The sequence below is a fragment of the Magnolia sinica genome, chromosome 7 (genome assembly GCF_029962835.1).
Source record: "Magnolia sinica isolate HGM2019 chromosome 7, MsV1, whole genome shotgun sequence".
Classification (NCBI taxonomy): domain Eukaryota; kingdom Viridiplantae; phylum Streptophyta; class Magnoliopsida; order Magnoliales; family Magnoliaceae; genus Magnolia; species Magnolia sinica.
The window spans coordinates 84,168,883-84,181,576 of record NC_080579.1 but is presented as its reverse complement, the minus strand read 5'-3'; the positions used below and the strand labels follow the sequence as shown (position 1 = coordinate 84,181,576).

The following is a 12,694-nucleotide window of genomic DNA, read 5'->3' as shown; positions in this document are numbered from 1 at the left end:
AGTTTGGTCTCACGTATTAACATAAGCCGGTGAAACGATGGATGCAGATGATATTAAGGACACACATCACGGTGGGCCACCGAAGAAATCCGCGTCCGTACGATATGAAGCTGGTCCCAGCATTGTAAAAGTAAAGATGGTGGGCCTCACACATACCATCGAGGACATCATGGGCAATTCGGTAATTTTCCCGCCAGGCGCTTTAACATTTCCATCTAGCAGCGACTAAAACCCTACAGAGAGAAACGCCTCCCTCATTTGAACTTCTCCAAAAACCCTTAAACGTACACCCTCCAAAACCCTTAACCTGCGCACACCATGCCCTCCCCTCCTTTCTCCACCTCTCTTCCCCCGCTCTCCTCCTCCTGACAATCCCACCCGTCCATCAGTCGCCATGTCCGCCGCATCAAGAGGTCTCCTCTCTCGTCTCCTATCTCTATCCATCCTTTCGCGAGCAAATCCAACCGTCCATTTCAGGAACTTCAGCGCAGAGTCCCTGTCTTCATATGAATCAGATGGCGACGTGCCATCCACGATCATCGAGGCGACGCCGAGAGTGATGCGGCCCACCTCCAAACGGACGGGTGCGATCGCCGTCAAGTGCGGGATGACCGCGCTCTGGGACAAATGGGGGGAGCGGGTCCCGATCTCGATCCTTTGGTTGGACGATAATATCATAACGCAGGTGAAGACGATCGAGAAGGAAGGAATCACGGCATTGCAGGTACGATTGAAGAATTGTGAAAAATTCACATCCCTCTGCTTTTCTTTTCTGATTATCACCTGCTTATACACTATTTCCTGTGTGGAGCCTACCTTGTTTTATGTATGCCATCCAAACCGCTCATTGAGTTTCACCATGACGATGGGATACCTCAATAAGACCTATCCAGTTATTGGGTGGGCCACAGCATAGAAAACAATTCACAACAACCCAAAAACCTCTAAATTCATGTGGTGGCCCACATGATGGTTGGATCAGCCTGATTTTTGGGGCGTCCAACACTCAAGATGGAGTGGCACTGCTGGACAGGTTGGATGCCATATACGCACTATGGTGGGCCCCATATGCAGCTGGCCTCAAACTGTTTTTGGGTATATTTTTCAGTGAGGAATTATATGATCCTTGGCCCAAGATAATGTTCTCTGTACTTGGATTTTCAGTTTGTACAGCTGGGCCCATGGTTCAGAGATCTGGACCATTGATCTCTTGGAACCCACAGCGGATGGACTATGGACTGAACGATTCTTCTTTAGGACAATGGTTTATTTCAATGTGTGCCACAACTAGACGGTTAAGAAGAGAAATGCAGAGTCTATGTTCAGCTGAGAAAAAGCCCAAGATTGCCGGCTGTGATTTTCCATTGTGGAAGGCTTTTGGGCCATGATCCATTCACATCAGGTTGCTTGTTGATTACTGAATTGTGGGCCCTGCTTGTACAAACTGAAAACCTGATTACTATGCATGTACTTTGGTTGAGGACTGAGAATTATAAGATCTGACCTAAGGATATGCACAGAGTACTCAGGGTTTTACTTTTCACCACCGGGACCCATCACCCATGGTAAGTGATCCATACCGCTGCTTTGTGTGCCTCACTGATAATGGACCATGCCACAATTTTCCTTGACAGGACAATCCCTGGTGGCCAGGGCATTACTACCTGGAAGATATTTGTGGGATGGTTCATCCAAAGTGGGCCAACAGACCAGTTCTCTAGATCACCGAACCATGACAAAATAAAAAATAAACTTATCATGTGTTTATTTATAATAATATAATTATCATGCATGTGTTGGAAGTGGTGAACTCTGTGTTTATTGTTTAACCTTTTTGTTTTGTTGTGAGCGTGTTATCTTTTTTATTTTGGATAAGATTGTCAGCTGGTAAATTTGTTATGGTGCTTATCAAGTGTTTGATTATTTTTCTTCTTGATAAATTTTTTGAGTTCTTATTGTGATTTCAAGTGTTTGTTCAGTTGTGGTGCTATTTTTACTGTTTCATTATATTTTTTGGGTTGTGGTGGGATCTTGAGCAATGTTTTCATTATGGTGTTAGCTAGATCGGGGCAGGGCAAAAAAAGGTGAAACACTTGACAAAACCTGAAATGGGTCACTTTAGAGCTCAAGGTGTTCCTCTGAAGAGGAAGTTGAGGGAGTTTCCTGTGACAGAAGATGCACTTCTTCCTGTTGGTACTCTGATCACCGTTCGCCATTTTGTTCCTGGCCAGTATGTTGATGTCACAGGAATCACACGGGGAAAAGGTTTTCAGGTACCCAAATTCTTAACTTGTGCATGTTTCTCACTCTTTATCTCTTGATTTTCCATACTACCATTATTATTGAGATAAATATGTTGTTACGTTCTTTTTGCTTTTGTGCATTATTCCCTATAGAAGTATGTAATTGGATTGTGGTAAGGAGGAATCTGTTGGGGTACTGATCAGCAGCAATTGTACTGTTTGTTAATGCGAAGGATCCTGTACACATGTTTCAACGGTCCAAACCGTTTATATGATTGGCCTCACTGTGGATGGAGAACACTAAAATTTCCAACATTGGAATATTTTCAAGTTTTCTACCCTTTGATTGTTGAAGTATTTTGCTATGAATATGGACTGTCTCCTTAACCATCTTTTTGAGGGTCATTAATCCAAAGGTTAGGATCTTCCAATCTTGACAGCATTATCCCATATGTCCTCTGCGGTTTTTAGATAAAGTAGCCATGTGATTCTGAGTTGCATGGAAAGGAGAGACAATCGTTGAATTTTCACTTCTAGAACTGTTGCAGTGGGTCATCAGCAGTTGGCATCTTTTTACTTCTGGTTGTATATCCCAATTATTTTCTGCTTCTGATGAACATCTTTGCCAATTGTGGCACTTGATGGCTCTAGCGTTTTTGTGGTCAATAAGAAAAGAGTGAAATAACATGCATTTAATAACAAAGCAGAATCTGCAGCTTTGGTTTTTCAGAAAGCAAAGGTTATATGGTGTTTTGGGCAATGGGTTTTCCTTGTCAGCGTGGAAGGAATAGAACTGTCCATTAGTGAGTCCTCTTATCCGGCCAGTAGTCTTGTAATGACTGCTTGTCATTCTAATGAATATATCACTATTACCATTAAAAAAAGCATCTTCTTTGGGATTTTTATTTTTTTATTTTTTATTTTTTATTTTATATACAATTTGTTGTTATCAACCTATGTGATAGGGTCCTTACTCATGCCTTGGTGGTAGACTCACAAGAGTCCCAACACGAGGTCATGGGTTCGATTTCCCATTGTCGTGAAATCCCAATGGGGTGTGAGTGCGTGTGTAAACAAAAAGTAATAGACTATTAGATAGCGCTTCATGGTAATCAACCTATGTAATAGTCTATTATATTGTGTCTGTGGGAGTTCTATGCTCTCATTGCTGGTCCCCAGCCCAGATAAAAAGAGGGTTACATTAGTTTAGCAGCCGGTGTCAAACTTATGCCAAAACTCCCAACGTGAATCTGAACAATATGGCATTGGCCCTTGGAGTGGAATGGCGGAAAAGGATTATGTAACTGACCTAAATTAGTTGAGGCTTAGACGACGGCGAAGATCTTCTGTGATTGTGACCATTCCAAATACATCTCCCCATACAATTTAACAGTGGTAATCATGAATGCAGGGGCAGTCTTCACTTACCATTAGGATTTCAAGCTTTCAAGCAGTTGTGAATCATTCCATTGTACTAGATGTGTAAACATTGTACCTCAAATGTTTGATATCATCAGGCCCTGGAAACTAATTTTGAAGATGCAGAAATCCATATCTGGACACCTTTGTCATGTGACTCATGTTATGTTTTGTGGTAGAGAGGAAGTAGAGAAGAGAGACAAAAGAGAGTGGACCTTGACTCCTCTCTTCATTCTTTATTTATAGCCACACTTAACCCAAACAAAATATAAAGAAAAGGTGCACCGCAGGTTTTCCAAAATAAATACTTGCATGCCAACTCCTATATACGTACAACCCACTTTTTTACACTCTTAGACAGCCAATGCCTTATTTTGTTGACTGATGTATCATTTCAGTTTTCAATTGGGAGCATACTATTGCCTCATTCATGAACTCAGAGAATATATGCTACATAATATCTTCCCCGCCAATGCCTAATCTTGCTTTGAGTCCTCTACTGTTTTCTATATCGGACAATTCTACCTTGAACCGGTAATTGTGGAAGTGAGGGTTTCAATAGGAGTGGAACTCTATGCTTTCCTTGGAAGAGAATTGACATTTTTAATGCGAAGTATGATACATTCCCTTCATTATTAGTCTGGTGGTGAAGATGAAAATGAGGGTTCCGGGGTAGAACAATCAAACCATGGGTTTCCAAGTGACACCCATCCTTTGTTTGTGATGGTAAGTAGGATGAGACATGGAGGACACTAACCGAATGGAATTTAAAATGGTCTGTATTCATGTCCCACTCGATTGGTGCAAAGAAACCACAATGTAACTAAATTTCTTCATCATTAGGGGGTGTTTGTTTTTCAATTCCCCCATGTATTTACATGTAAATGGGCAATGATTAATTACCAAGGTAATTCCTGCACTTTTCTATGCTGACAATGACTATTTGCTTTTAGACACTAAAATCAAGGAGGGTGCGAATTTCATGTGGGGCCCATTGTGATATATGTGGCTTATCCATGTTGTCCATCCATTTGCAAGATGATTTTAGGGCGTGAATCCAAAATTGAGGTAGATCCAAAGCTCAAGTGGACCACGCCACACAAAACAGTGGGTTGAACGCCTACCGTTAAAAACCTTTTATGATCCCGATTTCCTATGGTGTGGGCCACTTGAGCTTTGGATCTGCCTCATTTCTAGGCTCATGCCCTAAAATGTTCAGGTAAAACAGATGGACGGTGTTGATATGTCACATACATCACGGTAGACCCCATCGATTTAAATCAACCTTTTCTGGACCAAGTTTCAAGGTGGAAATAGCCCCCCTGTAAATGAAACGGACGTAAATAACAATAATGAGCTATTTACTGGTATTTACCGAGGAATTGAAAAATCGAACACCCCCTTAGTAAGTTTTGAGCCAATTAAACTGGGAAGCTGCTTTATTTAGGACCTTTGGATGTGTCTACATTGAGTAAAAGTAGTTGGTTATGTTTCCTATGGAAATACTGTCAACTTAGTATTGACAAGTAGATCTGGTGGGAGTTTCCCTTCCGTGGCTCTATTAGGTTCTCTGATATGTAAGGGTCCTATTTTTGGAGAAAGAGGAAAAGGGATTTAGTTGTGGGTATATCTTGTTTTTCCCGTCATATGGATGAGAGTTGGCTACCTGAAATTAGATTCATACCTTCTTGATATCCATGTGAGATGGTATTTTCTCTTGTCGTGCACCAAATATTCTGTGATTACCTATGCACACGTTTTCTCTAATTTGTCCATCTAATCAACTGCAATATGCATAGCCACAAAAGAAATCTTTTTTTTTTTTTTTTGTAGTCTTTTTTAAAAAATTGGTCTAATTTCTAGTATTTTTTCGTAATAAAATCCGGTTTACCCTTCCAAAAGAAAAAAGAAGAAGAAAAAGAAAACAATTAGGCACACTCCATCTCTGGAGGTATCTACATCGAAATAAAACTAGTTGGATATGTTTCTTTTTCTTTTTTCCTTTTGTGTTTACTTGCTTTCTGTCACTTATGATCTATTACTCCAACAACATACGCTTTTCTTGATTGTTTTAAAGTTGCACGTTTCAGATCTGTTTTATGTGCTGAAATAAATTCTTTTTCCTTCATTAATAGGGTGGGATGAAGAGGCATGGATTTTCTGGAATGCCTGCATCTCATGGTGCTTCACTGTCCCATCGAAGCATTGGTTCTACCGGTCAGAGAGATGCTCCTGGGAAGGTATGATATTGTATGGATAGGCAAAGATGTCACTGTGCGTGTGCGTGCATGTGGTAGAAAGAAAACATACGTTTAAAAGATATGACTATCACAGTGGTCCGGACCTGGGTTGGCCTGATTAGTAACCAGTGATGAACTTCAGATCCAACCCATCAGTTTCAGGAGTCTGGCCATAAACCTTTGGTGGGCCAGGCCTGACCCATTGGCATCCATGGGGATTATACTCTCGAGAAACTTGCTTCTTCGAGGCATTATCTTCAGTCAGTACTTTGGTGTGAGTATTGTGCTCACCATGTACTATATATTTACCTGGGTTTTGGAACTTTGAAGTTTACAATCCAGTGGTGGAAACAACTTGGTGTCTCATTCAACTTGCTGAAAGTAAATCTTAAAAGATTATCATTTTTTTAATGCTTAAACAGGTGTTCAAAGGCAAGAAAATGCCTGGGCGCATGGGAGGAAAACAGTGCACAGTTAAAAATGTATGGGTCTACAAAATAGACCCGGCTAGGAACTTGATGTGGGTGCGAGGCCAAGTAAGTTCTTCTCTGCAACTATCCCCAACTATCCGATTTTGTCTTCTCTCGCAAATAAATAAATAAAGTAAATAAAATATGGGGGAAATGCTATCATATCATCTGGGCTAGACTCACTCTTGTACATTGTGGATGGAGCATATCTAAAACCAGACTGATCATGCAATCTTAACCATCCATTGATGGCTATAGATGGATGGTTAAAAGTAAAGTAGTGAATGGTCCAAATTCCAAGTGCAAATCAGTTGGGTAGTATCATCTCCTCAGTGTAATTTTTGCAGTATGATCCACTCACATTTGGTTTAGTGATTTTGACGGTCTTGATTGCCGTACAAGTATGTCATGTGCACGATTGAGGAGTCACCGCCATTTTAAAATGGTGGTGAACAGTCATAGGAGCCAAGCCCCAGTATCATCCCACTGTAGCTTCGTTTTGATTTTTCGGGTCCCACATTTTTCTTGTGGATCTCGTCCTGCTTTTTTACAGGTTCCGGGTGCTGAAGGGAACTTTGTCTTCATAAAGGATGCCGTCTACAAGAAACCTGATATTTCGTTGCTTCCATTTCCAACTTACTTCGCACCACCAGACGAGGAAACTTCTGAATTAGAACCTCTGGTTGCTGATCTTGGAGAAACTGATCCATTCATGGCTGCAGACTGACAAACCATGAACGTGATTTCTTGCCATGCTGGTCTTCTGTTTGTTGCCAGATCAGCTAGCTTCGATCTCATATGTGAATCTACAGAGAATAGTTGGCGGATTCATGATCCAATAACCACATGAGAGAGGTTAGTAGCTCGATGCTTCTATTACTTAAAACCTTACAGAAGAACACAAAGAGGAAGAGAATGTATTCTTGAGTCCATTTTGGCTTGTAATTTTGAATCAAGGTATTTGAAATTTCTGCAGGATTTATTTCTTTTTTTCCTTTATGGAAAAATAAGGACTGGAATTTTGTCTCGCCTTTGGATCCGAATTTTTTTAAAAAATGATTTTGGATCCGTTGTTTGAATGCATGTTAAAGTGATTGTTAGATTGTTGTGTAGAGGCAGAGTTTCCTGTTCCTTACCAACAGGGAACTTCCTTGTTTGGTAGCTATGCTGTACATGTGGGGCCCGTTGTTGGTTTGTCCCTTCATTGATCTGATGGTTGAACCATGCCTGAAATATCTCTCAAATTAGAAGATTCTAACTATTAAATCTTTTCTTTTCACCATTGAATGTGGATTATTGGTGCATTTCTTCTTAACCATGTATTTACATGCCCAAAATAGAAAAAGGGTTAGAGTTGACCAGCTCAAGATATTTTTTGGGCATGGTTCATCCAAGATGGGGGCCATTAAAACAATGGGTGGGATGAACCAACCATTGGCCCCACATGTACAGATTAGGTACCAAACAGGGTTAGTTTCCTGTTTGTAAGAAAAAAAGAAAAAGAAAAAGAAAATCTACTATTGAAATGGAAGCACGCTTCAGTGGTGTACCTGTACTACCATAAGTTATGTGGTATTGGGCTGTTCTGGGGCCCACATGGTGTGTGTTTGACATCTAAATGGTCCAAAAGGTGTGCCCCATCTTGATCTTTCTCCTCATTTCAAAATCAGGCCTGGCCAATCATCAGGTGAGACATCAATATAGAAAACTGTTTACACCTGCCCTAAAACCATCAAATTCCAGTGATTAGGTCTGTGTTCTGTGTGGTTGTTGCATCCAATCCATCCAAAAGGTGTGCCCCACCATGGTGATGGGACCCTCAAAAAATCTGGCAACAATCATTAGGCAGGCCTTAGCACACCTGACTTTGCATCTCTGTGATTCTTCATTTTTTCCCTGCTGGCACACCTGATGGTTGGATCAGCCTGATTATGGAGGCGTCTTGACTGTCGTGGTGGGGCACACCTTTTGAAGTGGGTTGGATGTCATACAGGCACCATGTGGGTCCCAAAATACCCCGGTCAACTTGTAACTTATCCTGGTACTGGTAGCACTGGATCGCCCCTCCTGGAAATGTATACAAATCACCTCAGAAAACATATGTTTTACTTCTTTTGGAGAAGAATCTTACTCTCCTGCGAACATGAACACCTGATGAGCTTCTAGGGTTTGTATGGGTGGGCCCTAGAGTTGACGTGGCCTAACTTGTGCAACAAAAAGCTTTGTGGGGCCCACTAATGTTTTTGTGATATCCATTCTGTCCATGCAGATAATTTGCACCAGCTCATGTTATGACATGAGCTAAAAAAAAAAATCAGGCTGATCAAAAACTGAAGTAGGCCATCATTGAAACTTTGGTGCTCGCCCTGACGTTTGTATGCCATTCCCTTTCATAAGGTGTCTCCCACAGGATGATGGGAAATCCAAAACTTTGGTGGGCCTCAAGAAGGTTTCAATGGCAGGTGCCCCTATCCCTCCACCTTTCTCTGTGGTGTGGCCCACTTGAGTTTTAGATTGGTCTTATTTTTGGCCCCATGTCATAATGTAAGCTGGTGTAAATGGATGTCACATGCAATACGGTGGGCCCCACATCTTTTTGTTGCATGGGCTCCCCTACAACTGTTGTATGAAATTCATATGCGTGTTCGACAGGTCCCAACCAAGTCCGAGTTGACACGGACGAATCACGAATCCATGGTCCCAATCCAAACTGGTAGAGATGCCTGGCCTGATTCGGGTTTTAAAACAGTGATAAATGCTTCTCAGCCATGATTTTGCAACTGTTCCATAGCAGATATGCTTGAAGAGCGGCATACGGTGGAAAACATTCACATCCAAACATTGCTGATTGTGAATGTTGTTCAAGGTTTTTGTTTGTGTGGATTTCATCTCTTGCTCTGATTTTAGATGAGACCAGTCTGAGATTCTCATTTTAGAATACATTGTTTTGTTGGGTGAACCAAACTGGCCTTAGGCAGTGTTTGGATTGAGAGAATTCTTCTTTCATGAATGAATTTGGTTTCTATTGGAATTGAGTTTTCCTTTGTTTGGGCTTGATTTTCATTTCTAGGCTATGAGACACGACTCTCGTTCTTTGATTGGTTGACGTTTTCATGGAAAACTGCACTTAAAATAAAACAATAGTACGATTGGATTCCTCAGTTTTCAATTCATCGAGGATTTCCATTTTTGGATTCTCTTTATCTGGAATCAAAGAAGAAGCTGTATTGACCTGAACTGAAGGAAATCTAACCATCTGATGGAGAGTTGGGCCAGGTTGTGATCATCACAAGCTTGTCCCGGGTAACCATGGAATTTCTTGTGTTGGCTGCCCATTCGACTTCAAATTGCTCTTCCGCCCAGGCCTAGGAGCATGTGGGCCTGATCAAACCTCATAAGTGCTTATTTGATTGGTAGGAAAAGAAAAGAAAAGAAAAAAATTATAATAATTATATAATTAATTATTTTTTAAGCACTATTGAAATATGAATTTCATTTTTAGTAGATTTAAATTGTCTAAACATTAGCCATCTAAATGGACGGTTAAAAAATATTGGCGACTCGCCTGTTTGTAATCTTTACATTTGTTGCCCATTTATAGCTCGGAATTTCCTCAATTTGGGCCATAGTGCATATTTCAATGGGCTTATTATGATTTTTTTTAAAAAAAATCAAATATGACATATGTAAAATATGAAATGCTCACATGGGAACGGTTTCTCATGGAAACTTATGAGCACCTTTTGACATGTGATGTGAGTACAAAATCCGAATAGTCCACTGGATGAATTACCTCATGAAATCCCCTATGGCCCAAAAGTTAGCTTAATCCAAAAATTTAGTAGACTATAACAAAGTGACATGAAATTTCTTAACTTGATTTTCTTCTCTTTGCTATGTCTTGCCATATATTTGGATCGGGCCAACTTTTTGACGCTAGGGGTTACATGAGGTAACTTATCTAGTGGACTGTTCATATTTTGTGCTGACACCACGTGTCAAAAAGTGCTCCTGAGTTCCCATGCGAGCATTTCTCTATGCAAACTAATTTAAATTATTAAATTTGATTTAGCTAATCAAATTTAAATTCCTATAAATATATCAAAAAATTCTAGTGCATTCTAAATATAGGCATCCAAACACAAGTTTTATATTCCACTGCATTCCAATGCTACTGCTACCAAACATGATTGAGGATTCCAATTCACATTGGTTCCTTGGTAATTATGATTTGGATACTAATTCAGTCCAAATACAATCTCTCAAAGAGCCCTCATATAGGGTAGAGAGGACAAACAATTTCACTACCATCAGTGGGCTGGCCGAAGGTTGAGATCGGACTATAAGTCACTTTTGGGCTCCAGGCTCACTCGCCAACCTATCATATCATATGCGTGATCAGGCCACCCAACAAGAGGGCCACACCACGTGTATCCTAGCCCAAAAAAACAAAAGGATCAATCTGCTCATCAGGAGGGCAACAATATCATATCGAGTGCATTGCTACAGTTGATCAGGGGTGCAACTCAGGTGGGTTGGGCTGGGTTGAGGTTCAACCCAAGCCCATCCCAACCTCAAGAGGAGCATGTACTAGGCCTGACATACCCAAGCTACCCAACCCAAGCCCAATCCGGGGAATTAAATGTAGTTAAGGTCAAGTTAATTTAGATTAGATTGTGGGTGTTCCACAACAACAACTTCTTTGTTGTCGTTATCTAAACCTTATCCCAATTAATTGGGGTTGATTACATAAATCTTGTTCTCCCATTTCACTCTATCAAGACCTTTAGTTGATTATAGATTATCATTTTTTTTTTTTTCTACTAGTTCTATCAACATCCTTTTGAGACTTCTCCTTCCCTTTTCGGAGCATTCAACTTGTATTAACTCACTTCTTTTGTACAAAATGGTTCTTGGTCTCCAGTTTTCCTTGAATACATTTACTTCTAATTCTATCATTTCTCATCTTATCACTTGTCTTAATATCTTCATTTCAGCTACACTCATTCTATGAACATGTTATAATTTAATTTTCCAACATTCTTTCTTATAAAGCATGACTTGTCTAATAACCATCCTATAAAATTTTCCTTTTAGTTTAAGTTGTACATGGCAATCACATAAAACTTCAAAGGCATGTCTCCGTTTCTTCCAAGTGCTTGAATTCTATGGGCAACGTCCTTCTCAATCTCTCCACTCTCATAAATTATCGGCACAAGATATCTAAAGTGGTCATTTTGGGATCTTCTTGGTCAATAATCTTTACTAATTCCTCATTCATACTTCTATTGGTATTAAAATTATACTATACTTTGTTTTAATTCAATTAATTTTAAATCCTATAGATTCAAAAGAACCTTTCCATAAAACTAGCTTTGTGTTTACGTCATCCCTCATTTTGTTAATTAAAACTATGTCATTTACAAACAACATACACTATGAGATCTTTTCTTGCAAATGTCTTGTTAACTTGTCCATAACCAATGTGAAAAGGTACAAATTCAATGCTGACCCTAGTACAAGCCTACAATAATTGGGAACTCATCTGTCTCTTCATTAGTTGACTCATATTTTTTATTGCTCTCTCATATATATCCCTAATCATATCAATATATCATCTTGAAACTCATTTCTCCCTCAACACTCACAAATTAGCTCTCTAGGGACCCTATTATAAACTTTTTCTAAGTCGATAAAGACCATGTGGAGACCCTTCCTCCATTATTTATATTTCTCCATCAATTATCTAAGTATGAAAGTAGTTTAAGTGGTGAGCCTCCTAGCATGAATCCAAACTATTTTTTTGGTATATTCGTCTCATGCTTTAATTTTGCTTAATCATTCTTTTTCAAAGTTTTGTATTAAGGCTCATAAATTTACTCATAATCATTAGTGTAGCTCTATGTATTTAATTTATTTTGATAAACATATTCTATATAACTTCTCTATTTATTTGGCATTTTCTTCGATTTTACAATCTTCTTGAAGAACTTTATCAACCAAATTAACTCAATATCTTTCAAACACTTCCAAACCTCTATTGCTATATCATATAGTCTTTTCTGTTTTTGTCTTTCTCAATTCTTTTTCCCTTTAGATATACTAAGTCTATGAAAGTGTTTATGATATCTAACATGAGTTTAGAACTCCTTAAATACCTACATTCTTAGCAATCCTTTTGACATTTCTATATTGTTAATTTTTTTTTTAATAATTTCTAATCTCTTGTGAGACGTTGAGACATGAATGTTTCTTTTGAATAGTTTTTGCACATCTTCATTTTACAACCAAGTTTTCTTATATGATTGACTCTTCTCTCTCA

At 39.4% G+C, this 12,694-nt stretch overlaps 1 protein-coding gene across 1 annotated transcript; it reads left to right on the top strand.

The window, feature by feature from the left end:
* Positions 1 to 232: 232 nt before the first annotated feature.
* On the top strand, positions 233 to 7,418 carry LOC131251577 (large ribosomal subunit protein uL3m-like). Its single transcript, XM_058252348.1, has 5 exons — positions 233 to 724; positions 2,064 to 2,273; positions 5,798 to 5,902; positions 6,325 to 6,438; positions 6,926 to 7,418. The coding sequence occupies exons 1-5, from the start codon at positions 395 to 397 to the stop codon at positions 7,097 to 7,099; spliced, it is 933 nt and encodes a 310-aa protein (XP_058108331.1). The 5' UTR covers positions 233 to 394; the 3' UTR covers positions 7,100 to 7,418.
* The last annotated feature ends 5,276 nt before the right edge of the window (positions 7,419 to 12,694 follow it).

Coding starts and splice junctions, on each gene's coding strand:
- LOC131251577 (XM_058252348.1), top strand. CDS start 395: ATGTCCGCCGCATCAAGAGGTCTCCTCTCTCGTCTCCTATCTCTATCC. Junction 2,274..5,797: donor CACGGGGAAAAGGTTTTCAG/GTACCCAAATTC, acceptor CTTCATTAATAG/GGTGGGATGAAGAGGCATGG. Junction 6,439..6,925: donor TGATGTGGGTGCGAGGCCAA/GTAAGTTCTTCT, acceptor GCTTTTTTACAG/GTTCCGGGTGCTGAAGGGAA.